The sequence below is a fragment of the Clupea harengus genome, unplaced genomic scaffold, assembly GCF_900700415.2.
Source record: "Clupea harengus unplaced genomic scaffold, Ch_v2.0.2, whole genome shotgun sequence".
In the NCBI taxonomy this organism is placed as follows: Eukaryota; Metazoa; Chordata; class Actinopteri; order Clupeiformes; family Clupeidae; genus Clupea; species Clupea harengus.
The window spans coordinates 28,689-55,254 of NW_024879667.1; the positions used below are offsets into that span (position 1 = coordinate 28,689).

At 41.6% G+C, this 26,566-nt stretch overlaps 3 protein-coding genes and 1 pseudogene across 3 annotated transcripts; 2 read left to right on the top strand and 2 right to left on the bottom strand.

The window, feature by feature from the left end:
* Window positions 1–1,687: 1,687 nt before the first annotated feature.
* On the bottom strand, window positions 1,688–2,360 carry LOC122129527 (zinc finger CCHC domain-containing protein 14-like). Its single transcript, XM_042704453.1, has 2 exons — window positions 2,159–2,360; window positions 1,688–1,752 (listed from the first exon to the last, which is right to left on the bottom strand). The coding sequence occupies exons 1-2, from the start codon at window positions 2,349–2,351 to the stop codon at window positions 1,688–1,690; spliced, it is 258 nt and encodes an 85-aa protein (XP_042560387.1). The 5' UTR covers window positions 2,352–2,360.
* A 120-nt stretch (window positions 2,361–2,480) lies between these two features.
* Window positions 2,481–14,097, top strand: LOC122129528 (leukocyte elastase inhibitor-like). The gene is made up of 8 exons (XM_042704454.1): window positions 2,481–2,765; window positions 7,933–8,034; window positions 8,408–8,524; window positions 12,278–12,418; window positions 12,617–12,734; window positions 12,872–13,014; window positions 13,095–13,262; window positions 13,588–14,097. Exons 1-8 carry the CDS (start codon window positions 2,481–2,483, stop codon window positions 13,990–13,992), a joined length of 1,479 nt encoding a protein of 492 aa, XP_042560388.1. The 3' UTR covers window positions 13,993–14,097.
* Window positions 14,098–16,788: 2,691 nt separating this feature from the next.
* On the bottom strand, window positions 16,789–17,461 carry LOC122129529 (zinc finger CCHC domain-containing protein 14-like). Its single transcript, XM_042704455.1, has 2 exons — window positions 17,260–17,461; window positions 16,789–16,853 (listed from the first exon to the last, which is right to left on the bottom strand). Exons 1-2 carry the CDS (start codon window positions 17,450–17,452, stop codon window positions 16,789–16,791), a joined length of 258 nt encoding a protein of 85 aa, XP_042560389.1. The 5' UTR covers window positions 17,453–17,461.
* Window positions 17,462–19,355: 1,894 nt separating this feature from the next.
* Window positions 19,356–22,514, top strand: LOC122129531 (annotated as a pseudogene).
* The last annotated feature ends 4,052 nt before the right edge of the window (window positions 22,515–26,566 follow it).

The window sequence follows — 26,566 nt, forward strand, 5'->3', positions numbered from 1 at the left end:
ATAACTGGCAGATTTATGTGTACAACAATCCCATGAGATCGCAAGGTTCATCCAACAACATCAACTTAATGTAGTGGTCCACCTTTTACCATGTAAGCATTTTGGCCTTCTTGTGTTTCAGTACAAAGTCCCACTATGCAGATTGATGTTTAGTGTAACTGTAAAACTATGTTTCTGTTGTTGTTGTTCTTCTCTTCAAGCAAAATAGGTTTACAATTTCAGCAGTCACTTCAGAACATTTTAAGAAAATCCTTAAGCACTGAACTGAAATATTAACTGCTCACCAAAATAATCGCACTCAGAAACCTAACCTGGAGTAGCCTACGAGAGTAATGTCAGTGTTCTCCTTCTCTTGCAAGTTTTCTTTCTGACAGTGACAGTAGCGCTCATGTTCATTACGATCCTATTCCATTTTCATTATCGAGTCTAACTATGCATATGTTTCTTAAAATTGGCATGACCTGCTATGAGTCTACTAATCTAGGCTTTGTCCTTGGTGAAACCAGAGTATATCATAGTTGCACGAGAGAAAAAAAACACCATCAAAACAAAACACACAAACTAAAATAAGGAAGGACAAACAACGAGGCTGTAAAGTGAACAGTGGGTAAAAAAGAGCAATTAAAACAAACAGAATGACACTTCTCCAGAGGGGAAGCTACCGCATCGATACAAACAAGCCGACGGAGCTACGCTTGAAAGTCAACACTGACTGGCGTTAGGGAGAGCTGTGATACCCAATGGCACCATCTAGTGGCAATACAGCACAGTGCATCGTCTGAGGCCTACTGGATGGGATTACACAGTAGTTAGTCAAATTTGCCGAGTGCTGTTTGTCATTGCGAGAACCTTGAACTCAGTTTTGCTGAGGGTAGTCTTTGTAGAACCCTTACTTGATATAGTGCATATTGCCAAAACGAGAAAAAAAATTAACAGCAGCTATTTTTCACTATGACATGATGAAAACATGATAAAAGAAACTTTGTAGTTGGGAATTCACATTATGTAGACTGGAAATGCGCTCAAATGTTTTTGAAAACTGAAATTCCTTAGCACAAAGAAGTTTAAACTGTTGTACATTCAAAACACTGCAGCAAAAGGGAAAAAAGGAAACAAAATTCTATTTCCCCCTTTTTTGTTGTATTTTCTTTACTGTATAATTCAACATCAAGAACAATAATAAAAATGAACCAAACATAGTTTTCTTTTCCAGAGCATAAATATACAATTGTAAAAAAGGTAAAAAACCCTTAGACTTAGACCACTATGGATCTCCCTTTTTAAATCAATGAACAAATCATTTCAAAAACCTTTCATACTCGTAGGAGACACATATGCCTTTTGTTATTTTCTTTTTTAAACATCTTTAAAAAATAAATTAGTAAACATAAGCCGCTGTCTTGGGGCGAGTCTTCAGTGCAAAATACCAGAAGCCACTTGGAAAGAGTCCCTACATGAAGCAAGACAGCTTCTCTCTCTCTCTCTCTCCCTCTTGTGTACAAACAAGGAGGCACAAGTATTCACGTTTGCCAAGTCTTTAGTCACACCTGAAGAAATGCAAAGATGAAATGGCGGGACAGGAGTGGCGGTGAGATGAAGAGCTCAGCCGACACCCCCACCCTCCTAATATAGTGTTTACGGGTGGATTGCCAACGTCCAACAGGAGATGTTTGGTGGGTGCAGCGACTCATCCTTCCGTGTTGTCTAGTGCTTCAGAATTGTGAGAGGCGACGTACTGTAGCCGGAAACCACCTGGAGTGACAGAGAGTAGCAAGAGTGAGTGAGATCCAAATTGTGAAATCTTTTATAGGCATATACTGTATATGTGTGAAGGATTCATTTGTCATCATAGAATAATCCTGGAAGGTCCTGCCTAGAAGCTGCTAAGGGGCCTAAAATTCTTCTGGAACATTCTGAACCACCATCTTTGGATGAAGAGCTCTCTGTGCACTTTTTGCCAGAATACAGAATATAGAGGCTTTATTTAGAACCCTCAGAAAGAAAGGGCATTACAGAGGAGTTTTCAAATAAATCCCTTGTTCTTCAAGGCTGAAAAGGTTCCAAAATAAATCCCTTTAGGGTGTTTCTATGTGAAACCAAACAAACCACAGTTTATACGGATGTACAGACTAAAGACATGAAGCGCCTTGAAGGCTACCTTGCTGTGTGGCGTCAATGGAGGGCTGCTTGCAGTCCTGTGCAATGTGCCCGGTGGTGCCGCAGTTGTAGCAGGAGATGTTGCCATTCTTCTTGTTGATGCCCCCCACGCCCGCCATGGCCACGCCGGCACCCTGCATGGAGCCCATGGTGGTTGGGTACACCTGCGGGTAGAAGCCCCTGAAGGCCGCCATCTGCTGAAACCCGTAGCTGGCCAAAGTCCATCTGCTACTGTAAAAACCTTTTCAGAGGCTGAGAGGCACTCAAATGGACTTTTTTTTTTTCAACACATGCTCCGAGTGTGTGTGGCCGTGGCCGTGCATATGGGCGTGCGTGTGTTTGTGCAGGAGCGCTCCGCCCGGGTAGGTGGCAGTGGCGACGCCCTGCGGGAAGAAGGGCAACTGCGTGGTGCTGCTACCCTGTGGCGCCCCCTGGCTGAGGTAGCTGCTGCTGCAGAGGGAGGAGATTGGGAAGATGTGCGGCATCTGCTGGAACACCTGTCTCGCCGGCGCCATCTGGTGGAAGTAGTAACTGGACACGTGTCCGCCGCCGCCACAGCTGCCACGGCAACCACAAGCGCCGCAGCCCATAGGCTGTTGCTGCTGGGGGTGAGGAGGGCCCTGCTGCTGTTGCGGTGGTGGTAATGGCTATTGTTGATGCTGGGCGAGGCTGTTGCCACCACAGGTGCTGCTGTTGATGTACGAGGTGCTGTCACTCTGTGCCATACTGTGCCTTAGGGCGGGGCTCGGGCTTGGGGCAGGTCCAGGGGTGTGGGTGGGGAGCACGTGGCGGGGGCGGCTGGGTTGATGCTGATGGCACCCACGGGGTGTTGATGGGACACCGGGGCCCCCGAGCCGCTCTCGGATCCAGCTTAGCAGTGTGTCATGGTGAAAAGAAATAAGGTGGCGGAGGTGAGCTGCAACATTCATTTCATTTTACGATGATTTCCTCAATAACATAGCGCAACTGTGGCATAAAAGCAAAGTCAAACTGGAGATATGGCGTACTCATTGAACATCGGCAGACTGAACATGCAACTGCCTCACACCAGTTTTTCTAATAGCAAGAGTAACCACACAACCATAAAACAAAACCCACAAACCCAATCGGTTCTTTTCTGACAGCCGTTGTCTGTCCCTCTTTCTCGATGCATGGACTTTGTAGTATGAAGCAACAGTTTCTTATGAACACACCCTAACGTAATCGGCTGTCCACGGGGGCACGTTCCAGCTGGGTGTGGCAGCGTGGGTTTGGTTGGGTTACAGTGTCCTTTGAATTGAGAAATATCTTTCCAAAGAATTGTTTTAAAAAAAATGCTTTCCAAAGAACAGTTTTCACACAGCCTGTATTAGAGAGCACTCTGTTCTCAGGCAACTTACCTAAGGAATCAAGAAAATAATTTTTGTCTGAATTTTAGGTATGTGTTTTTTTATTACCAAGAGAAAATGAATTGATTAATTATAACTTATAACTTTCAGAGTTTAGAACCAACTAACTATATTAGGTCTTCCAATCAGTTTTGAGCTGATTAGGTGGTTAGGCCAAGACTAGTTCTGATTGCAGTTGACCTGGTAATGTTCAAAAAGGTGCTTAACTGCAGGTCTGTTCTCAAACTCAGAGAAAACATCAGAGCCTGATTTCTGATCAGATATTCTGGATGTTTCGGAGATTGTTCTAACTTTCAGTTGTTCACATCAGCAATATTTTTAAGATTGTAGAAAGGTGGCAATGATTTTTAGCATTTTTACTTCTTTTAACCTCAATCCAGAGGACAACTGCAACAGCAAACTCAGTGGCATAAAGAATAATGCAATGTGATAATGGTGTGAAAATGTAAGGTTACACACCACAGTTTTATTAAGTAAAAAAAAGTCTCAGACATTTCCTGAGAACTACTAGATGTACAGAGTCCAGAGAGCAGACTCTGTACATCTAGTAGTTCTCAGGAAATGTCTGAGTTGCATTAGCCAACCTGTTCCATGGAATAGGGGAGTGGCTGAGCATGCAGTGGAATATAAATTTGGGAAGTGAGGTGAGAATGACATTCACATCTCTGCGTTGGTGGTGAGAAATCACTTGATACCAGAAGCGAAATACATTTTAACGGTAAGTTCTACTGACTTTAAGTTTTTTACGTATCTGTACTTTATTTAAGTAAAAATAATAGTGCATACTTTTTACTTTTACTTCATTACATTTTGCAGCTATTATCTATACTTTTTACTCCACTACATTCTACAATATGTGTCGTTACTCGTTACATTTTATGAACACATTTTCGCACATCTTCACTCTCTCTTTATCTCATTATCCATAGCCACTACTGTTCACTCTTCTTTCCTTTCTTCCTTCAATTACTCTGTCTATCAATTCCTACTCTTTTTTCAACCTTTTTGTCAGCCTTCTTTGACTTAACAGTCCTCTTTCCTCCCTTCCATTTCCTTTACTTCCTCCATGTCATGTCTATATCTTCCACTTTATCCATTGATCATTCTAACGTCTCCTTCCTCCAGTCTATTCTCTTTCCTATTTTCACTTCCCTCTCTCTCTCCAACCTCCATCTACGTGTTTTTCTTCTATGCCTCTCCAACTTCTTCTTCCAATTTTTTTTCCTTCTTTTAAACTTTTCCCTCTTCACTCTCTCTTTGCTGTCTTCATCCATAGCCACTCTTGTTCACGCTGCTTTCAATTACTCCGTCCATTTCTTCTTTCACTCTTGTTCACGCTGCTTTCCTTTCTTCTTCCTTTCTTAACTTTTGCATTTCATGCACTGGTATTTCCTTCAGGAAATGCATATTCTAGTTATTATTCCTTTTTACCGAACTTCTGCGCTTAATTCAGCTCAAATCCCTTTCCGTAGAAACTATGTTCGAACTTTGTTGCATAGGTCTTGTAAACACTTACGCTATATATTTTTCATTTTTCTAAACGTTATACTTTTTAAGATATTAAAGAAAAACTAATACAAATTCTCCCATTTACTTACATTGGGCCATTATGACATCATAATAGGGTCATTAAACTGGCTTGCACCTGTGCTTCACTGACACCTGCGCCAAGGTTCCAAGGGACCTCTTCTCTCTGTCCCTCTCCATTCAACTGTATAACTAGGAATATTAAGAGACACCTTCCATACTCTACTTTTTTTTCTCTCCATCTTTCTCTCTATCCCTCTCACTCTACTCACTCTCTCACTCTATCTCTCTGCTTCTCTCCATTTTTCTCTCCTTCTTTCAATATTTTCCCTCTTCACTCTCTCTTTACTGTCTTTATCTAGAGCCACTCTTGTTCACTCTTCTATCCTTTCTTCTTTCTTTCTTCCACTCTTCTTTCCTTTCTTCTTTCCTTATTCCACTCTTCTTTCCTTTCTTCACTCTTCTTTCCTTTCTTCTTTCCTTCTTCCACTCTTCTTTCCTTTCTTCTTTCTTTCTTTCACTCTTCTTTCCTTCTTCCACTCTTCTTTCCTTTCTTCACTTCTTTCCTTTCTTTTTTCCTTCCTCCACTCTTCTTTCCTTCTTTTACTCTTCTTTCCTTTCTTCTTTCCTTCTTTCACTCTTCTTTCTTTTCTTCTTCCTTTCTTAACTTTTGCATTTCATGGAAATGCATTTTCTAGTTTAAAGTTACATTTTCTGGGCTGTGACGTCACTCAGCCCCCTGTCCACGTCAAAAACTCATCAAAATAGTCTCAATCGTTTGTGCTACGTTTGTGCTGTTAAAATAAATATTTGTGCTATTATGATTTTAAAGTTATTACCGTTTTAATTTTCACACGCGTGACGTCACCAGCCGAACCCAACCAAATCTCATAAAAATAGTCTCAATCGTTTGTGCTGGTTTGTACTGTTAAAAGAAACTTTTGTGCTACTATGGTTTATACGTTTTTATTAAATCTTTATTTTCTATCACGGTTCAATTGACGGTTACTTCATATTCCTGGCATTCATGGCTTCAGAGTGTGTGCGTGTCAATAAATACCTTTCTTAGATTTTCATCGGGATTTGATGTCTTTGTACCAACCAGACAAACCTGTGGCGCTTGGCACCGATTAAAACAACCCTCCCATCATAGAGCACCTTTGGTTCCAATAACATAACCCCCTCCTTTTCACTACCTGCCTATGCGTCTGTGTGACTCAGCATAACTTCAGTATAAAGTCAGGTGCGAGCCTCTGGATCTTTCTGTCCAGCTGAAGAGCGCTTGACCTCACCACAACCTGTTGTCCGCCGTCGGCTGAGTTCATCCTGAAGGTGAGTCAATAAATAGGGCCAATGATTTTCCGTTTCAACAAAATGAATCCGTTTCACATTTTGGTGAATTCCATTTTATTCCGTTTCGGCTCATTTTGTTCACCCTGAGGTAGATTGATAGCTTAAAATGAGTCAATAATATGTGCCACAAGTGCCCCAAACCTTCTAAGATTGTTGTTTGCCAGCCATCAACTGAACAGAAGACTAAAATAACATAATTTGCTTATAATAATAATAACTTGTCTGGCCAGTCCGACTAGATATCTACCTCATGTCAGTTTATGTAATGTAACTAATAGGTTTTTACGGAAATCTGAATATGATGCTTGGCCAGTAATTCGTTTTGAATGTCAAAATACTTTACTTCTCGCAGTATTAATTTTTTTTTTATCTAGTTTTATCAGAGTTGAGGAGCAGGAAGTTGTTAGCCATCCAAGATTTTACATCTTTCAGGCAGGTTTCTATCTTGGGTAGATGTACAATTTCATCGGGTTTCATGATAACCATAAACTTTATGAGCCATGAGCTTCTCAGCGAACATTATTGATTAACTTTCATTGCAAACGTTCTCTAGATTTTGCTCTCCTTTCTTCAACAAAACGTCTGAGATGTCTATCTGTGGAGGTCTAACCGAGGTCAAGGATGCGACGCCGAAAATCCAAACTATGTGCGATGAGGTGAGGTGAATGTTTCACAATATTCAACTCAACTGAATTTCATTTTTGAGTTTCTAACTGCACAGGGTTAGGATACAGCTTACACACCCCAATTATTTTAAGGCAGCAATCAACTGACATTGTCTCAGAGTGCTTTGCAGGACATTACAATTACATTATAATATGTTTTTATTTTAGTGTGCCAGAACAATCAGTAAAATTAGGTACTAAACAGTTGCAATTTTTGCTTTTTAAGGATAAGTTGGCAACTTCATGGGATGGGTTTAATGTGGCAGAATTTTCAGTAAAACCCAGGTTCCAAACAGATGTCATTTGAATTTAGCTGAAGAGTCCTCTAGTGTGAGTTTAATGGGGCATGGGGGTCCATGACATGGGCGTGCAGACAGAGAGGCCAGTGCCAAATCCTTTCCTAATGACTGAGATACATCTGTGTACTACCCCTATACTTGAATAGAACATGATTCCAGAAAGATCACAATGTAACATATGTTTTTGTAGTTTAGTTAAAAGCCTCATATTCACAGTATTCCTACACCCTCTGCTTATGCAGGTGTGTGTTTACATGAGGTCAAATCATGTGTGTACAGTCGTGGTTATATCTAACGGTTGTGGTTGTTTGCTTTGCCATTAGCATGTGAACAGCAGTGTCAGTTATAGCACTTTAATCAGCAACAATTAAAGACTTTGGACAAAAGCATCTGCTAAATACTCAACTTTAACTTAAAGCTTAAAGCACCAACATCATAGGGCTGTGTGGGATGGTAAGCTAGTGCCTAACTCTCACCTTGTGTCACTCTCTCTCTCACACACACACTGCCCTGCCATATAATCTCTCTTTGCTACATCTGCAGGTGAAAGCCGCTGTTGATGAGAAAGTAGGAAAGAACTATTACAGCTACACTGCCAAGAAGTACAAGAGCCAAATAGTGGCAGGGACCAATTACTTCATCAAGGTATCATACTTCTCTGTGTGTGTGAGTGTGTACATGCAGACATCATATGCATGCAGGTGTGTGTGTGTGTGTGTGTGTGTGTGTGTGTGTGTTTGTGTCTGTTCAGTGAACTCATTAGTAATTAGATAACTGTTGCCATTCTTGTCTGTAGATGTAATTTATTGCCACTCTCTGATTTTTCTCTTTTCACTTCTTCTCCTTCACTTCTCTCCCTCTGTTTCTCCCCCTTTGTCTCTCCTCTCTGTCCTTGTCTCTCTCTGGGTCCCTCTCTGTCCTTGTCTCTATGGTTCCCTCTCTGTCCTTGTCTCTATGGTTCCCTCTCTGTCCTTGTCTTTCTATGGGCCCCTCTCTGTCCTTGTCTCCATCTCCTCAGGTTCATGTAGGAGGAGACGACTACATCCACATCCGTGTGTTTGACCCACTTCCCGTATATGGCAACAAGAAGGAGCTGGGCGGTGTCCAAACCAACAAAACTGAATCTGATGAGATTGTCTACTTTTAAAACACACACACACACATACAAATGAAAATGTTTTTCAAAATAAAATAAAGATGCTGAAATGTGAAAACATCATTATTTAGGTCTGTATTTGTACCATTCGGCCATTTCTTTGTTTAGAACTGTTGGAGCCAAATTATAGTTTTGTAATAATATTGTAATTGAATAATAATTGCAGATTGAGAATTTAAGATTTAAAGATATTCATAAGAACTAAGAAGAAACGGTGTTGCATTTGTAATATAAAAATGGAAATATTGATAGTTGACCAGTGATGTTGAGAATAATGTCATTTGATTGGCTGTTTGATTTAATATGAAAGAAACCCTGTGAAGCAGTCTGAAGCCACTTGACCTTGAAGCAACACAGTATTTTGACATACACTTAATGCCAGTTAATTAGCTAGACAAAGTAATATCCTAAGTTTTTATACTGTATGATTTAGGTTATTAAGTAAACAGACAATCAGAAGAATTTTGGATTATAGACTTTTATTTCTGACGTTTTGTGTCGAGTACAAAAAACTTTGAGGTCCTAAGCTAGTCATTAAAACTGAAAAGTCTAAAATTGCATCATTTGAAGGGTGGGTAAATGACAAAAGAACAAAGTCAACCTGTTTCAGAAGAGAGGTCTAGGCGAGAGGCTGGGTCCAGCACGTCCAGGTCTTTAAATCACTTTAGCCCAAAAGGGATGTATCAATTATCCAAATAATGAAAACTTACTATAACCTATATGGATGCCAATATTATGTAGGCTAACAGACTTTTTCATTTAGGCTACCATTTGCCCCTCTCATTTGACACTTAGGGCCTCATTTACTAACAGGATCGCGCCCATTTCAGGCGTAAAATAGCGGGTAAAGACATAAAACCGTATTTCCAAAGGAGGCGCACCTGAGTAAAAGCGCAGATTACCGCTGCTGGGAAGTGGGTGTGGGAAAGTGGGTATTCGTCGCAAAGAGATGGGAGGAGATGCGTAAAGTGCACCTAATTATGTATTAGTAACGAAACAAGAGGTGTTTTAGCATGACATATTAGCTGATAAATTTGAAAAATACGAACATCAGAAATGTTATTTTTTTTTAAATGTTTATATTTTATGTGTAATTGAATAGGCATACAAACAAATAGAATTACAAACTGTCCCACCAGCTAGCTGTTCGGGAAAAGTTCGGCCACGTCTTACCCAGAATCGCCGCTCATTGTATGGTTTAAACGGTATTTTCACTCATAGTTCAAGCACACCGAGTACAGTGCACACCTTCTGCGTAGGAGTAACGCGTATCTATTCAGGAAAAGTACTTGTACTCGAAGTACACTAACTAAACTATCGGTAAGTAAATTGTAGAGACAGAGCAGCATATTCATTTCACCTTCCATGTTTATTTTGACGTTATAGCCTCTCAAGCGCAAGCTACCCCCAGTGCCATGGCAACCTACAACTACAGTTTTCAAATGTATCTGCCTAGGGCAGCGTTTTTGAAAAGCATGGTTTTCAGTGTTGGAATACGCCGTTTTAAAGTAAGGGGTGTCGTGCAATGTTCCCTCTAATTTTTCAGCACTGAGCACATTTGTTTTTTTCTGAGCACACATTTCTGCACTTTGAGCAGTTCGCAACCACGCGACCTGCCGAAAATGACCACGAGCCTGCGTTAGCCATAGGGGATTCAAAGAGATGACAGCAAATGCATGGGAGGTTATGACTGGTTCACTGGTTATGACTGAAAATTATATGTATATATATATATATATATATATATATATATATATTAGGGCTGTCAATCGATTAAAAAAAATTAACTAATTAATCGCACATTTTTAAATAAATTTTTTTGTGATCAAAAGTTTGTTTTTCTTCTTAAGACTAAATCTTATAAATAAACAAGTAATCACTTCAGACAGCGTGTATTTTAGAAACTGTTCTTTAATTGTATTTTTTTTAAAACACAATGGTGCCCCTCCACGGTAAATCGTAAGAATTTCCCCTGAAGCAATTCGAATCACCTCAATCCAGTGGCGGTTCTAGACCATTTTTACTAGGGGGGCCAAGGAGGGGCCAGTGTTTAACGAGAGGGGCACATCAAAATTGTAAGATTTTTTTTAACCAATAGTAGCTAGGTAGTCATATATAATAATATATAGTAATAATATAATAATAATATTATAATAGTATTGTTTTCTGTTTATAGTTTCTTTAAATTTAGACTTTTTGAATGTAGTATTTTCTAATTCTAGTGGTTGGTTAGCACTTAGCTGGCGAACAGTCATGACAACGAACATATCGTCATACAAAATTGCCCCACCAGAAATGTCTGTGATAGCACATCTAAATGAGACAGAAGGACAGCGATATTTGGAAAAGGCATTGATTATTGGCTGCGATCCATATTTATTAACTTCAACTTTATTTTGTCCCTTAAAGTCTGCAAAGCGTCTGCCCCAACTTTCTTTTCCTGACATTTACATTTATCTTGTACATAATCCATCTATTTTAGTTATTTTAGTGGTGGTTAAGAGTGCCAATATGGGCTGACGAGATGTAGCTAAAGCCTTTAGTACTGTAAAGGGCAAAACAGCTCGCTAGCTATTAGCACTCTAGTTTGCTCAGGAGAGTTTAGCTTTAATAAGACACAGTAATTATTCACGATTGTATCAACGTGCTGCATTTCACTTAACAGGTCAGTCATTCCCTAAATCTTTTGGAATAGAAAGAAATTGTATATCTGGGTTTCTTAGGCGACAGTTGTCGCATCCAACAGCAAAACATATCCCGGGATTTTTTACTTTCTGTGGGTTGTGACCGACGCACAGCCAGACTACTGCGGCCGTGTTGGACACAAATATGGCGACGCTTAGACACAGTGACGTCACATGGTATCAACGAATAGTAGTTGCTGAGCTCTCCTTCACCGACGAGCACCACACCTGGCAGACTACAGTGTTTGGGTGCGCCGCTTTAATTTACCCGTGTAGAACGTTGCGTCGCATTTGTTCCGCTTTTGGCGCTCGGGTGTAAAATCATAATAAATTCATAATTTTTTATTTAGTCAGCACGGGGTGGCCACAGGGGTGGCCAGGGACATGTCTACGGGGGCACGGGCCACCCCAGGCCTCCGTGTAGAACCGCCACTGATGATGTAGATGATAAGTGAGCACAGAATATAGTAACAGAACACTTATTAATAATACTTTTACCTTTTTTGTAGGTTAATGTTACCTGGCCTATACTTATAGTCAATGACGATTACCCGTATACAGAAGCCACGTTTTAAAAAATATTTTATTAAACGGAGACAATTCGTTTGGATAGTGTGTTTTGCTTTTAACTGAGCAAAATGATGCTGGCAGACATGAATGCGTAAAGAAGCTTAAATGTTTCCTTTCCTTATCTCCTTTAGTATAGGGTACACTGGAGCATCCTTTATGAATGGAAAATAGATAGTATCGCCCCAATTCCTTGCGACATCAACAAACAATCGATCAACAACCGATCAACGTGACCCAAGCCAATAACATCTACCTTTGCATAATTAGTAGCCTAGTATATGTGCAGTCGGATTCTCTTTGCACCGCGGTTATCTTTGCCAAAGTCCTTATGAATTGTACTTCACATCTTTCCTTGATCTCATGACGTTTTCAAGGAAAAGTGTAGGAAAAGACGATAGAAAGATCCATACGACCTTTAGTTTTATCGGCACAATATAACTGAACACTTATCAATAATCCTTTTTCATTTTCTCTAAAGACCCTGAACCTTAACAAAGTTGAGGGTGATGTCCATGTTGGCTTCAACAAGCTCTTGGCTGAACTCAACAAAGACGGAGCCCCATATGCACTGAGTCTGGCCAATCGCCTCTATGGAGAGAAGACCTACAAGTTTGTTGAGGTAAGACCATCTGCTTCACACAGACAGCACAGTCACTGGCATGTGGCATGAAATGTAACATTGATCAACACTTTTCCATGCCAGTAAAGGAAGCAGGAATCTGGGTGTGTTAGTGCCAGAAAATGTTGGCCTCTATAGTTCTGACCTGACTTGATGATCAAGCCATCATTCCTTGTTTTTTTCCCTCCCATTCTTCAGAAATTCCTTGATGACACTAAGACACTCTACCTTGCCGAGTTGGAGGCTGTTGACTTCATCTCAAATGCAGAGGCGGCCCGAGTAAAAATCAACAAATGGGTGGAGAAAAAGACACAAGGTAATCATCAATCAGTGCTGAAACCCAAACAGCATAACCTTACATACAAAACACCTCTTTTTGTACCTTTCTGTCACTGCCGTAAAAATGAAACAGCTGTTCTTATTCGTTTTCGTATTGATCCATCTATATTGTAGAGAAAATCAAGGATCTGTTGGCTAAAGGGGATGTGGATGATGAAACAAGACTTGTGCTGGTAAACGCCCTCTACTTCAAAGGCGACTGGGAGATGAAGTTCTACAGGGGCAATACCACTGAAGTACAATTTAAGATCAACAAGGTAATGGTTGTCAAAAACAGTTGATAATGAACTCCCCTCCCATGTGCTTGTGTGTATTAAGTCCTTGTGTCTGTTTGCAGAATGAAAGTAAGCCTGTGCAAATGATGCATCAGACGGCTACATTCCCCTTTACCTACGTCCCCGATGTCGACTGCCAGATTCTGGAACTCCCCTATGAGGGTAAAGACATGAGCATGCTCATTATGCTCCCAAACAACATGGAGGACAACACCACTGGACTGGAGAAGGTAAAACAGTGACGTGCACAGTAATGCTAGATGGGTTGGTGCAAAGTATCTAACATAGAACTGAATGAACATTAGATGAAATATCTCTAACCTATTATCAGCCTAACCTAACCTATTAGAGGTTATAGTTTATGTACGTAAGTGTTTTTGTCAACTACAAAACTAATATTTGAATGTTCAAACTTGAAAAATTAAGCATATAGTCCTTTTCGTCAGCTGTGCTAGCTATGTAACAGAGGGTCCAACCTGGATCATTAGAGATTCAGACATTCAGATACCCAGTCCTTGCTCTGATATATAACCTCTCTCTTTGCCACTCCCTAAGCTGGAGCAGATGCTCACGTATGACAAACTTGTGGAGTGGACCAGGCCTGACATGATGCACACCGTGGAGGTCAAGGTGGGTCTCCCCAGGTTCAAGCTGGAAGAGACCTATGACCTCAAGGAGATCCTGGTCAGCATGGGCATGGTGGATACCTTTAGCCCCCAGAAGTGTGACTTCTCCGGCATGTCCTGCAACAATCTGGTTCTGTCCAAGGTCGTGCACAAGTCCTTTGTGGAAGTGACCGAGGAGGGCACTGAGGCAGGCGCAGCTACAGCTGTCACAGCTACACTTACCAGTATGCCTCTGATACAAAAAATGTTCATGGCGGACCACCCCTTCCTCTTCTTCATCCGACACAACCCCACACAGAGCATCCTCTTCTATGGCCGCTACAGCTCCCCTTAAGCTGAGGCTAGAGTGGTAAAGAAGTCTACATAGAAAGATGTCTCAGGAATGTCTGAAGAGATCCTGTGTCTGACTAACTACCTGTAACCTAAAGTCTTACTATAAATTCGAATTTTTCTTCTCATTTGAAAATAGTCTTATACTGGGTGCTTTAAGAATGTTACTCTACCTTACTGTATGAACCTGGGAGAGCCAGTTGTAACACGAGCACTTCTTGCAGCCAAAAACATTAAAAAAATCCATATGTGGTTATTGACTTGTTATACCATGTCACATGTCAAATAAATCTACTGGAAATATAGTGCCATTGTCTCAGTATTTGTGCTTTAAGGGGAAAAAACAAATGATGTTTTAACACATATTGCCTCAGCGTCACTTGTTTAATAATGGTTCATTTGACTAGCAAGTACGGTCCAGCAGTAGAACTCACACTCCAATAGAATCAGTCAGATGCAGCGAGAATTATTGCAAGGGACTGCGTATATAGAAAAACAAATAAAAAGCTGAGAATTGTCCCCGTAGTTCACCAGTGCTGGTTAGGTCAAAACGTTTGCTTCTGAGGTATATATATATATATTCGTATGTCTCGAAATACATTTCTTACTGTAGTTAAATAACTAAGTTTGTGTCCGGGAGCCATGCTAGGGCTTCATTGTTCAAAGTAGACAGTGCCTGAGGACCAGGGCACTGGTACTTGGTGCAGCCGTTGATGATGTGATCAGCAGTTTGCTCTTGAGCCCCACAAGGTTTGTAAGTTGTTGTATGAGTTGACAAACAAGAGCTAAGAGATAAACAAGTGTACATGCTGCATGAGTGGTGCACTGATGCGTAAGTTTGATTGGATTAAAGTCATTGCATTAAGACTGGAAATCTAACTCCAAGACAAGGTCAAGGCAGTTACATTTTGTATTTATTGCTGATAATTCCAGGGAGAAAAAAAAAAACATCAACAATTGGCATAAAATCCAAATCATCCTAGAAATATATTTGACCTTTCCAGTACATAATGACATTTAGATATCAAAGAATACAGTAAACACACAACTGAAGGTAACAGTTTACCTTGTACACAGTACAGCATTTTTTAACCATTAAAAAGTTTGACAAGTATAACTGGCAGATTTATGTGTACAACAATCCCATGAGATCGCAAGGTTCATCCAACAACATCAACTTAATGTAGTGGTCCACCTTTTACCATGTAAGCATTTTGGCCTTCTTGTGTTTCAGTACAAAGTCCCACTATGCAGATTGATGTTTAGTGTAACTGTAAAACTATGTTTCTGTTGTTGTTGTTCTTCTCTTCAAGCAAAATAGGTTTACAATTTCAGCAGTCACTTCAGAACATTTTAAGAAAATCCTTAAGCACTGAACTGAAATATTAACTGCTCACCAAAATAATCGCACTCAGAAACCTAACCTGGAGTAGCCTACGAGAGTAATGTCAGTGTTCTCCTTCTCTTGCAAGTTTTCTTTCTGACAGTGACAGTAGCGCTCATGTTCATTACGATCCTATTCCATTTTCATTATCGAGTCTAACTATGCATATGTTTCTTAAAATTGGCATGACCTGCTATGAGTCTACTAATCTAGGCTTTGTCCTTGGTGAAACCAGAGTATATCATAGTTGCACGAGAGAAAAAAAACACCATCAAAACAAAACACACAAACTAAAATAAGGAAGGACAAACAACGAGGCTGTAAAGTGAACAGTGGGTAAAAAAGAGCAATTAAAACAAACAGAATGACACTTCTCCAGAGGGGAAGCTACCGCATCGATACAAACAAGCCGACGGAGCTACGCTTGAAAGTCAACACTGACTGGCGTTAGGGAGAGCTGTGATACCCAATGGCACCATCTAGTGGCAATACAGCACAGTGCATCGTCTGAGGCCTACTGGATGGGATTACACAGTAGTTAGTCAAATTTGCCGAGTGCTGTTTGTCATTGCGAGAACCTTGAACTCAGTTTTGCTGAGGGTAGTCTTTGTAGAACCCTTACTTGATATAGTGCATATTGCCAAAACGAGAAAAAAAATTAACAGCAGCTATTTTTCACTATGACATGATGAAAACATGATAAAAGAAACTTTGTAGTTGGGAATTCACATTATGTAGACTGGAAATGCGCTCAAATGTTTTTGAAAACTGAAATTCCTTAGCACAAAGAAGTTTAAACTGTTGTACATTCAAAACACTGCAGCAAAAGGGAAAAAAGGAAACAAAATTCTATTTCCCCCTTTTTTGTTGTATTTTCTTTACTGTATAATTCAACATCAAGAACAATAATAAAAATGAACCAAACATAGTTTTCTTTTCCAGAGCATAAATATACAATTGTAAAAAAGGTAAAAAACCCTTAGACTTAGACCACTATGGATCTCCCTTTTTAAATCAATGAACAAATCATTTCAAAAACCTTTCATACTCGTAGGAGACACATATGCCTTTTGTTATTTTCTTTTTTAAACATCTTTAAAAAATAAATTAGTAAACATAAGCCGCTGTCTTGGGGCGAGTCTTCAGTGCAAAATACCAGAAGCCACTTGGAAAGAGTCCCTACATGAAGCAAGACAGCTTCTCTCTCTCTCTCTCTCCCTCTTGTGTACAAACAAGGAGGCACAAGTATTCACGTTTGCCAAGTCTTTAGTCACACCTGAAGAAATGCAAAGATGAAATGGCGGGACAGGAGTGGCGGTGAGATGAAGAGCTCAGCCGACACCCCCACCCTCCTAATATAGTGTTTACGGGTGGATTGCCAACGTCCAACAGGAGATGTTTGGTGGGTGCAGCGACTCATCCTTCCGTGTTGTCTAGTGCTTCAGAATTGCGAGAGGCGACGTACTGTAGCCGGAAACCACCTGGAGTGACAGAGAGTAGCAAGAGTGAGTGAGATCCAAATTGTGAAATCTTTTATAGGCATATACTGTATATGTGTGAAGGATTCATTTGTCATCATAGAATAATCCTGGAAGGTCCTGCCTAGAAGCTGCTAAGGGGCCTAAAATTCTTCTGGAACATTCTGAACCACCATCTTTGGATGAAGAGCTCTCTGTGCACTTTTTGCCAGAATACAGAATATAGAGGCTTTATTTAGAACCCTCAGAAAGAAAGGGCATTACAGAGGAGTTTTCAAATAAATCCCTTGTTCTTCAAGGCTGAAAAGGTTCCAAAATAAATCCCTTTAGGGTGTTTCTATGTGAAACCAAACAAACCACAGTTTATACGGATGTACAGACTAAAGACATGAAGCGCCTTGAAGGCTACCTTGCTGTGTGGCGTCAATGGAGGGCTGCTTGCAGTCCTGTGCAATGTGCCCGGTGGTGCCGCAGTTGTAGCAGGAGATGTTGCCATTCTTCTTGTTGATGCCCCCCACGCCCGCCATGGCCACGCCGGCACCCTGCATGGAGCCCATGGTGGTTGGGTACACCTGCGGGTAGAAGCCCCTGAAGGCCGCCATCTGCTGAAACCCGTAGCTGGCCAAAGTCCATCTGCTACTGTAAAAACCTTTTCAGAGGCTGAGAGGCACTCAAATGGACTTTTTTTTTTTCAACACATGCTCCGAGTGTGTGTGGCCGTGGCCGTGCATATGGGCGTGCGTGTGTTTGTGCAGGAGCGCTCCGCCCGGGTAGGTGGCAGTGGCGACGCCCTGCGGGAAGAAGGGCAACTGCGTGGTGCTGCTACCCTGTGGCGCCCCCTGGCTGAGGTAGCTGCTGCTGCAGAGGGAGGAGATTGGGAAGATGTGCGGCATCTGCTGGAACACCTGTCTCGCCGGCGCCATCTGGTGGAAGTAGTAACTGGACACGTGGCCGCCGCCGCCACCCCCACCACCCCCACCACCACCACCACCCCTGCTACCGCCGCCGCCACAGCTGCCACGGCAACCGCAAGCGCCGCAGCCCATAGGCTGTTGCTGCTGGGGGTGAGGAGGGCCGTGCTGCTGTTGCGGTGGTGGTAATGGCTATTGTTGATGCTGGGCGAGGCTGTTGCCACCACAGGTGCTGCTGTTGATGTACGAGGTGCTGTCACTCTGTGCCATACTGTGCCTTAGGGCGGGGCTCGGGCTTGGGGCAGGTCCAGGGGTGTGGGTGGGGAGCACGTGGCGGGGGCGGCTGGGTTGATGCTGATGGCACCCACGGGGTGTTGATGGGACACCGGGGCCCCCGAGCCGCTCTCGGATCCAGCTTAGCAGTGTGTCATGGTGAAAAGAAATAAGGTGGCGGAGGTGAGCTGCAACATTCATTTCATTTTACGATGATTTCCTCAATAACATAGCGCAACTGTGGCATAAAAGCAAAGTCAAACTGGAGATATGGCGTACTCATTGAACATCGGCAGACTGAACATGCAACTGCCTCACACCAGTTTTTATAATAGCAAGGGTAACCACAAAACCATAAAACGCCCACAAACCCAGACGGTTCTTTTCTGACAGCCATTGTCTGTCCCTCTTTCTCGATGCATGGGTTTGTAGTATGAAGCAACAGTTTCTTATGAACACACCCTAACGTAATCGGCTGTCCACGGGGGCACGTTCCAGCTGGGTGTGGCAGCGTGGGTTTGGTTGGGTTACAGTGTCCTTTGAATTGAGAAATATCTTTCCAAAGAATTGTTTTAAAAAAAATGCTTTCCAAAGAACAGTTTTCACACAGCCTGTATTAGAGAGCACTCTGTTCTCAGGCAACTTACCTAAGGAATCAAGAAAATAATTTTTGTCTGAATTTTAGGTATGTGTTTTTTTATTACCAAGAGAAAATGAATTGATTAATTATAACTTGTAACTTTCAGAGTTTAGAACCAACTAACTATATTAGGTCTTCCAATCAGTTTTGAGCTGATTAGGTGGTTAGGCCAAGACTAGTTCTGATTGCAGTTGACCTGGTAATGTTCAAAAAGGTGCTTAACTGCAGGTCTGTTCTCAAACTCAGAGAAAACATCAGAGCCTGATTTCTGATCAGATATTCTGGATGTTTCGGAGATTTTTCTAACTTTCAGTTGTTCACATCAGCAATATATTTAAGATTGTAGAAAGGTGGCAATGATTTTTAGCATTTTTACTTCTTTTAACCTCAATCCAGAGGACAACTGCAACAGCAAACTAAGTGGCATAAAGAATAATGCAATGTGATAATGGTGTGAAAATGTAAGGTTACACACCACAGTTTTATTAAGTAAAAAAAAGTCTCAGACATTTCCTGAGAACTACTAGATGTACAGAGTCCAGAGAGCAGACTCTGTACATCTAGTAGTTCTCAGGAAATGTCTGAGTTGCATTAGCCAACCTGTTCCATGGAATAGGGGAGTGGCTGAGAATGCAGTGGAATATAAATTTGGGAAGTGAGGTGAGAATGACATTAAACATCTCTGCGTTGGTGGTGAGAAATCACTTGATACCAGAAGCGAAATACATTTTAACGGTAAGTTCTACTGACTTTCTTAAGGGTTAAAGAGATTTCAATGGGGAATTCTCTATGATTGCTACAATTTAGCCTTGGTTATGTGTGGTGCTTACAACTTTTTTGGTGTATGGCCATTAGAATGACACGGTGAGATGAAATACAGTTTTGACTCCTATGACTCCTTTATCCCATTCCCTATAGGTCAGACAATGGAGGCACTGGCAGCAGCAAACGCAAACTTCTCTCTTGAACTTTTCAAGAAGATCACGGAGATCACGAAGGCCAAGAACACCGGCAATGTGTTCTACTCACCACTCAGCATCTCTTCTGCGTTGGCCATGGTCTCTCTCGGAGCCAAGGGAAATACTGAAGTCCAAATGCATGAGGTGAGTTCACAATGCACACAGTTCAGTGAAGCCATAGATAGCTTCACTCAGGGCAACTGCATTCAGTGCATGATGTAGATGATAAGTGAGCACAGAATATAGTAACAGAACACTTATTAATAATCCTTTTACCTTTTTCCTGAAGATTCTGAACCTTGACAAAGTCGAGGATGATGTCCATGTTATCATTACCCACAAGAACCAAACAGAACAGGACAGTTCAGTAATGCAGCAAGACCCAAAACTCCTCACGCTGTTTTTAGAACTTTTGAAAAAATGCTGCACAATACATTCGTAGCATGTCCATAACGTAGCAACAACAAGCGGACCGGGAGCACTCTGGTTCTGAGGAAGGTTAATGTTACCTGGCCTACTTATAGTCAATGACGATTACCCGTATACAGAAGCCACGTTTTTAAAAATATTTTATTAAACGGAGACAATTCATTCGGATAGTGTGTTTTGCTTTTAACTGAGCAAAATGATGCTGGCAGACATGAATGCGTAGGAAAGAATCTTAAATGCTTTTTTTCCTTATCTCCTTTAGTATAGGGTACACTGGAGCATCCTTTATGAATGGAAAATAGATAGTATCGCCCCACAACTCCTTGCGACAGCAACAACAACCCAATCAACAACCGATCAATGTGACCCAAGCCAATAACGTCCACCTTCGCATAATTAGTAGCCTAGTATATATGCAGTCGGATTTTCTTTGCACCGCGGTTTTCTTCATGTCGTTTTCAAGGAAAAGTGTAGGAAAAGACGATAGAAAGGACCATAGGACCTTTAGTTTTATCGGCACAATATAACTGAACATTTATCAATAATCCTTTTTTCATTTTCTCTAAAGACCCTGAACCTTAACAAAGTTGAGGGTGATGTCCATGTTGCCTTCAACAAGCTCTTCGCTGAACTCAACAAAGAAGGAGCCCCATATGCACTGAGTCTGGCCAATCGCCTCTATGGAGAGAAGACCTACAAGTTTGTTGAGGTAAGACCATCTGCTTCACACAGACAGCACAGTCACTGGCATGTGGCATGAAATGTAACATTGATCAACACTTTTCCATGCCAGTAAAGGAAGCAGGAATCTGGGTGTGTTAGTGCCAGAAAATGATGGCCTCTATAGTTCTGACCTGACTTTGATCAAGCCATCATTCCTTGTTTTTTTCCCCTCCCATTCTTCAGAAATTCCTTGCTGACACTAAGACACTCTACCTTGCCGAGTTGGAGGAGGTTGACTTCATCTCAAATGCAGAGGCCGAGTAAAAATCAACAAATGGGTGGAGAAAGACACAAGGTAATCATCAATCAGTGCTGAAACCCAAACAGCATAACCTTACATACAAAACACCTCTTTTTGTACCTTTCTGTCACTCCCGTAAAAATGAAACAGCTCCTCTAATTCGTCTAATGATTTATTTGTGTTTCAATTTCTCTGTTCTTGATTTGTTGATCCATCTATATTGTAGAGAAAATCAAGGACCTGTTGGCTGAAAAGGATGTGGATGATGCAACAAGACTTGTGCTGGTAAACGCCACCTACTTCAAAGGCGACTGGGAGATGAAGTTCAACAGTGACGACACCACTGAAGTACAATTTAAGATCAACAAGGTAATGGTTGTCAAAAACAGTTGATAATGAACTCCCCTCCCATGTGCTTGTGTGTATTAAGTCCTTGTGTCTGTTTGCAGAATGAAAGTAAGCCTGTGCAAATGATGCAGCAGACAGCTGTGTTCTCCTTAACCTACGTCCCCGATGTCGACTGCCAGATTCTGGAACTCCCCTATGAGGGTAAAGACATGAGCATGCTCGTTATGCTCCCAAAAAACATGGAGGACAACGCCACTGGACTGGAGAGGGTAAAACAGTGACGTTCATAGTAATGCTAGATGGGATGGTACAAAATTTCTAACATAGAACTGAATGAAAAAAATACAACATTAGATGAAATATCTCTAACCTATTATCAGCCTAACCTAACCTATTAGAGGTTATAGTTTATGTACGTAAGTGTTTTTGTCAACTACAAACTAATATTTTAATGTTCAAACTTGAAAAAGTAAGCATGTAGTCCTTTTCATCAGCTTTGCTAGCTTTGTAACAGAGGGTCCAACAGAGGGATCATTAGAGATTCAGACATTCAGATACCCAGTCCTTGCTCTGATATATAACCTCTCTCTTTGCCACTCCCTAAGCTGGAGCAGATGCTCACGTATGACAAACTTGTGGAGTGGACCAGGCCTGACATGATGCACACCGTGTGGGCCCAGGTGGGTCTCCCCAGGTTCAAGCTGGAAGAGACCTATGATCTCGAGGAGATCCTGGTCAGCATGGGCATGGTGGATGCCTTTAGCCTCCAGAAGTGTGACTTCTCCGACATGTCCTGCGACAAACTGGTTCTGTCCAAGGTCGTGCACAAGTCCTTTGTGGAAGTGAACGAGGAGGGCACTGTGGCAGGCGCAGCTACAGCTGCCATCATGATTTCTGGCTCTGTCGGGATGCCCCCAGAAAGGTTCATGGCAGACCACCCCTTCCTCTTCTTCATCCGACACAACCCCACACAGAGCATCCTCTTCTATGGCCGCTACAGCTCCCCTTAAGCTGAGGCTAGAGTGGTAAAGAAGTCTACATAGAAAGATGTCTCAGGAATGTCTGAAGAGATCCTATGTCTGACTAGCTACCTGTAACCTAAAGTCTTACTATAAATTTGAATTTTTCTTCTCATTGGACAGTAGTCTCATACTGGATGCTTTAAGAATGTTACTCTACCTAACTGTATGAACCTGGGAGAGGCAGTTGTAACACGAGCACTTCTTGCAGCCAAAGATATTAAAACAATCCGTATGTGGTTATTGACTTGTTATACCATGTCACATGTCAAATAAATATACTGGAAATATAGTGCCATTGTCTCAGTATTTGTGCTTTAAGGGGAAAAACAAATGATGTTTTAACACATATTGCCTCATAAAGCCTCAGCACTAGAGACACTCGTTTAATAATGGTTCATTTGACCAGCAGGTACAGTCCAGCAATAGAACTCACACTCCAATAGAATCAGTCAGATGCAGCAAAAAGTATTGCAAGAGACTGCTTATTTAGACAAACAAATAAAAAGCTGAGAATTGTCCCTGTAGTTCACCAGTGCCGGTTAGGTCTAACCATTTGCTTCTGAGGTGTATATATATATATTTATATACACGTCTCGAAATACATTTCTTACTGTAGTTAAATAACTAAGTTTGTGTCCGGGAGCCATGCTAGGGCTTCATTGTTCAAAGTAGACAGTGCCTGAGGACCAGGGCACTGGTACTTGGTGCAGCCGTTGATGATGTGATCAGCAGTTTGCTCTTAAGCCCCACAAGGTTTGTAAGTTGTTGTACGAGTTGACTAACAAGAGCTAAGAGATAAACAAGTGTACATGCTGCATGAGTGGTGCACTGATGCGTAAGTTTGATTGGATTTAAGTCATTGCATCAAGACTGGAAATCTAACTCCAAGACAAGGTCAATGCAGTTGAATTTTGTATTTATTGCTGTTAATTCCAAGGAGAAAAAATTAAATAAAAAAAATCAACAATTGGCATAAAATCATCCTAGAAATACAGTATATCTGACCTTTCCGGTACATAATGACATTTAGATATCAAAGAATACAGTAAACACACAACTGAAGGTAACAGTTTACCTTGTACACAGTACAGCATTTTTTAACCACTAAAAAGTTTGACAAGTATAACTGGCAGATTTATGTCTACAACAATCCCATGAGATCGCAAGGTTCATCCAACAACATCAACTTAATGTAGTGGTCCACCTTTTACCATGTAAGCATTTCGGCCTTCTTGTGTTTCAGTACAAAGTCCCACTATGCAGATTGATGTTTAGTGTAACTAAAATTATGTTTCTGTTGTTGCTCTTCTCTTCAAGCAAAATAGGTTTACAATTTCAGCAGTCACTTCAGAACATTTTAAGAAAATCCTTAAGCACTGAACTGAAATATTAACTGCTCACCAAAATAATCGCACTCAGAAACCTAACCTGGAGTACGAGAGTAATGTCAGTGTTCTCCTTCTCTTGCAAGTTTTCTTTCTGACAGTGACAGTAGCGCTCATGTTCATTACGATCCTATTCCATTTTCATTATCGAGTCTAACTATGCATATGTTTCTTAAAATTGGCATGACCTGCTAAGAGTCTACTAATCTAGGCTTTGTCCTTGGTGAAACCAGAGTATATCATAGTTGCACGAGAGAAAAAAAAACACCATCAAAACAAAACACACAAACAAAAATAAGGACGGACAAACAACGAGGCTGTAAAGTGAACAGTGAGTAAAAAACAACAATTAAAACAAACAGAATGCCACTTCTCCAGAGGGGAAGCTACCGCATCGATACAAACAAGCCGACGGAGCTACGCTTGAAAGTCAACACTGACTGGCGTTAGGGAGAGCTGTGATACCCAATGGCACCATCTAGTGGCAATACAGCACAGTGCATCGTCTGAGGCCTACTGGATGGGATTACACAGTAGTTAGTCAAATTTGCAGAGTGCTGTTTGTCATTGCGAGAACCTTGAACTCAGTTTTGCTGAGGGTAGTCTTTGTAGAACCCTTACTTGATATAGTGCATATTGCCCAAACGAGAAAAACAATAACAGCAGCTATTTTTCACTATGACATGATGAAAACATGATAAAAGAAACTTTCTAGTTGGGAATTCACATTATGTAGACTGGAAATGCGCTCAAATGTTTTTGTTTTTGTGTAGGAGTAAAACTGAAATTCCTTAGCACTAAGAAGTCTAAACTGCTGTACATTCAAAACACTGCAGCAAAAGGGAAAAAAGGAAACAAAATTCTATTTCCCCCTTTTTTGTTGTATTTTCTTTACTGTATAATTCAACTTCAACAACAATAATACAAATTAACCAAACATAGTTTTCTTTTCCAGAGCATAAATATACAATTGTAAAAAAGGTAAGAAACCCTTGACATAGACCACTATGGATCCCCCTTTTTAAATCAATGAACAAATCATTTCAAAAACCTTTCATACTCGTAGGAGACACATATGCCTTTTGTTATTTTCTTTTTTAAACATCTTTAAAAAATAAATTAGTAAACATAAGCCGCTGTCTTGGGGCGAGTCTTCAGTGCAAAATACCAGAAGCCACTTGGAAAGAGTCCCTACATGAAGCAAGACAGCTTCTCTCTCTCTCTCTCTCCCTCTTGTGTACAAACAAGGAGGCACAAGTATTCACATTTGCCAAGTCTTTAGTCACACCTGAAGAAATGCAAAGATGAAATGGCGGGACAGGAGTGGCGGTGAGATGAAGAGCTCAGCCGATACCCCCACCCTCCTAATATAGTGTTTACGGGTGGATTGCCAACGTCCAACAGGAGATGTTTGGTGGGTGCAGCGACTCATCCTTCCGTGTTATCTAGTGCTTCAGAATTGTGAGAGGCGACATACTTTAGCCGGAAACCACCTGGAGTGACAGAGAGTAGCAAGAGTGAGTGAGATCCAAATTGTGAAATCTTTTATAGGCATATACTGTATATGTGTGAAGGATTCATTTGTCATCATAGAATAATCCTGGAAGGTCCTGCCTAGAAGCTGCTAAGGGGCCTAGAATTCTTCTGGAACATTCTGAACCACCATCTTTGAAAGAAGAGCTCTCTGTGCACTTTTTGCCAGAATACAGAATATAGAGGCTTTATTTAGAACCCTCAGAAAGAAAGGGCATTACAGAGGAGTTTTCAAATAAATCCCTTGTTCTTCAAGGCTGAAAAGGTTCCAAAATGAATCCCTTTAGGGTGTTTCTATGTGAAACCAAACAAACTACGGTTTATACGGATGTACAGACTAAAGACATGAAGCGCCTTGAAGGCTACCTTGCTGTGTGGCGTCAATGGAGGGCTGCTTGCAGTCCTGTGCAATGTGCCCGGTGGTGCCGCAGTTGTAGCAGGAGATGTTGCCATTCTTCTTGTTGATGCCCCCCACGCCCGCCATGGCCACGCCGGCACCCTGCATGGAGCCCATGGTGGTTGGGTACACCTGCGGGTAGAAGCCCCTCAAGGCCGCCATCTGCTGAGGTAGCTGTTGCTGCAGAGGGAGGAGAGTGGGAAGATGTGCGGCATCTGCTGGAAAACCTGCCTAGCCGGCGCCATCTGGTGGAAGTAGTAACTGGACACGTGGCCGCCGCCGCCGCCGCCGCCGCCGCCGCCGCCGCTGGGTTGATGCTGATGGCACCCACGGGGTGTTGATGGGACACTGGGGCCCCCGAGCCGCTCTCGGATCCAGCTTAGCAACGTGTCATGGTGAAAAGAAATAAGGTGGCGGAGGTGAGCTGCAACATTCATTTCATTTTACGATGATTTCCTCAATAACATAGCGCAACTGTGGCATAAAAGCAAAGTCAAACTGGAGATATGGCTTACTCATTGAACATCGGAAGACTGAACATGCAACTGCCTCACACCAGTTTTTCTAATAGCAAGAGTAACCACACAACCATAAAATAAAACCCACAAACCCAATCGGTTCTTTTCTGACAGCCGTTGTGTGTCCCTCTTTCTCGATGCATGGACTTTGTAGTATGAAGCAACAGTTTCTTATGAACACACCCTAACGTAATCGGCTGTCCACGGGGGCACGTTCCAGCTGGGTGTGGCAGCGTGGGTTTGGTTGGGTTACAGTGTCCTTTGAATTGAGAAATATCTTTCCAAAGAATTGTTTTAAAAAAAATGCTTTCCAAAGAACAGTTTTCACACAGCCTGT

What these genes read in the sequence shown, in the direction of transcription:
- LOC122129527 (XM_042704453.1), bottom strand. Translation starts at nt 2,351, where the DNA reads ATGGCGGCCTTCAGGGGCTTCTACCCGCAGGTGTACCCAACCACCATG. An exon ending in CATTGACGCCACACAGCAAG is followed by an intron (nt 1,753 to 2,158) that starts GTAGCCTTCAAG and finishes CTGTCACTCCAG; the next exon opens with GTGGTTTCCGGCTACAGTAC.
- LOC122129528 (XM_042704454.1), top strand. Translation starts at nt 2,481, where the DNA reads ATGGGCGTGCGTGTGTTTGTGCAGGAGCGCTCCGCCCGGGTAGGTGGC. An exon ending in GGTGGAGAAAAAGACACAAG is followed by an intron (nt 12,735 to 12,871) that starts GTAATCATCAAT and finishes TCTATATTGTAG; the next exon opens with AGAAAATCAAGGATCTGTTG. An exon ending in ACACCACTGGACTGGAGAAG is followed by an intron (nt 13,263 to 13,587) that starts GTAAAACAGTGA and finishes CCACTCCCTAAG; the next exon opens with CTGGAGCAGATGCTCACGTA.
- LOC122129529 (XM_042704455.1), bottom strand. Translation starts at nt 17,452, where the DNA reads ATGGCGGCCTTCAGGGGCTTCTACCCGCAGGTGTACCCAACCACCATG. An exon ending in CATTGACGCCACACAGCAAG is followed by an intron (nt 16,854 to 17,259) that starts GTAGCCTTCAAG and finishes CTGTCACTCCAG; the next exon opens with GTGGTTTCCGGCTACAGTAC.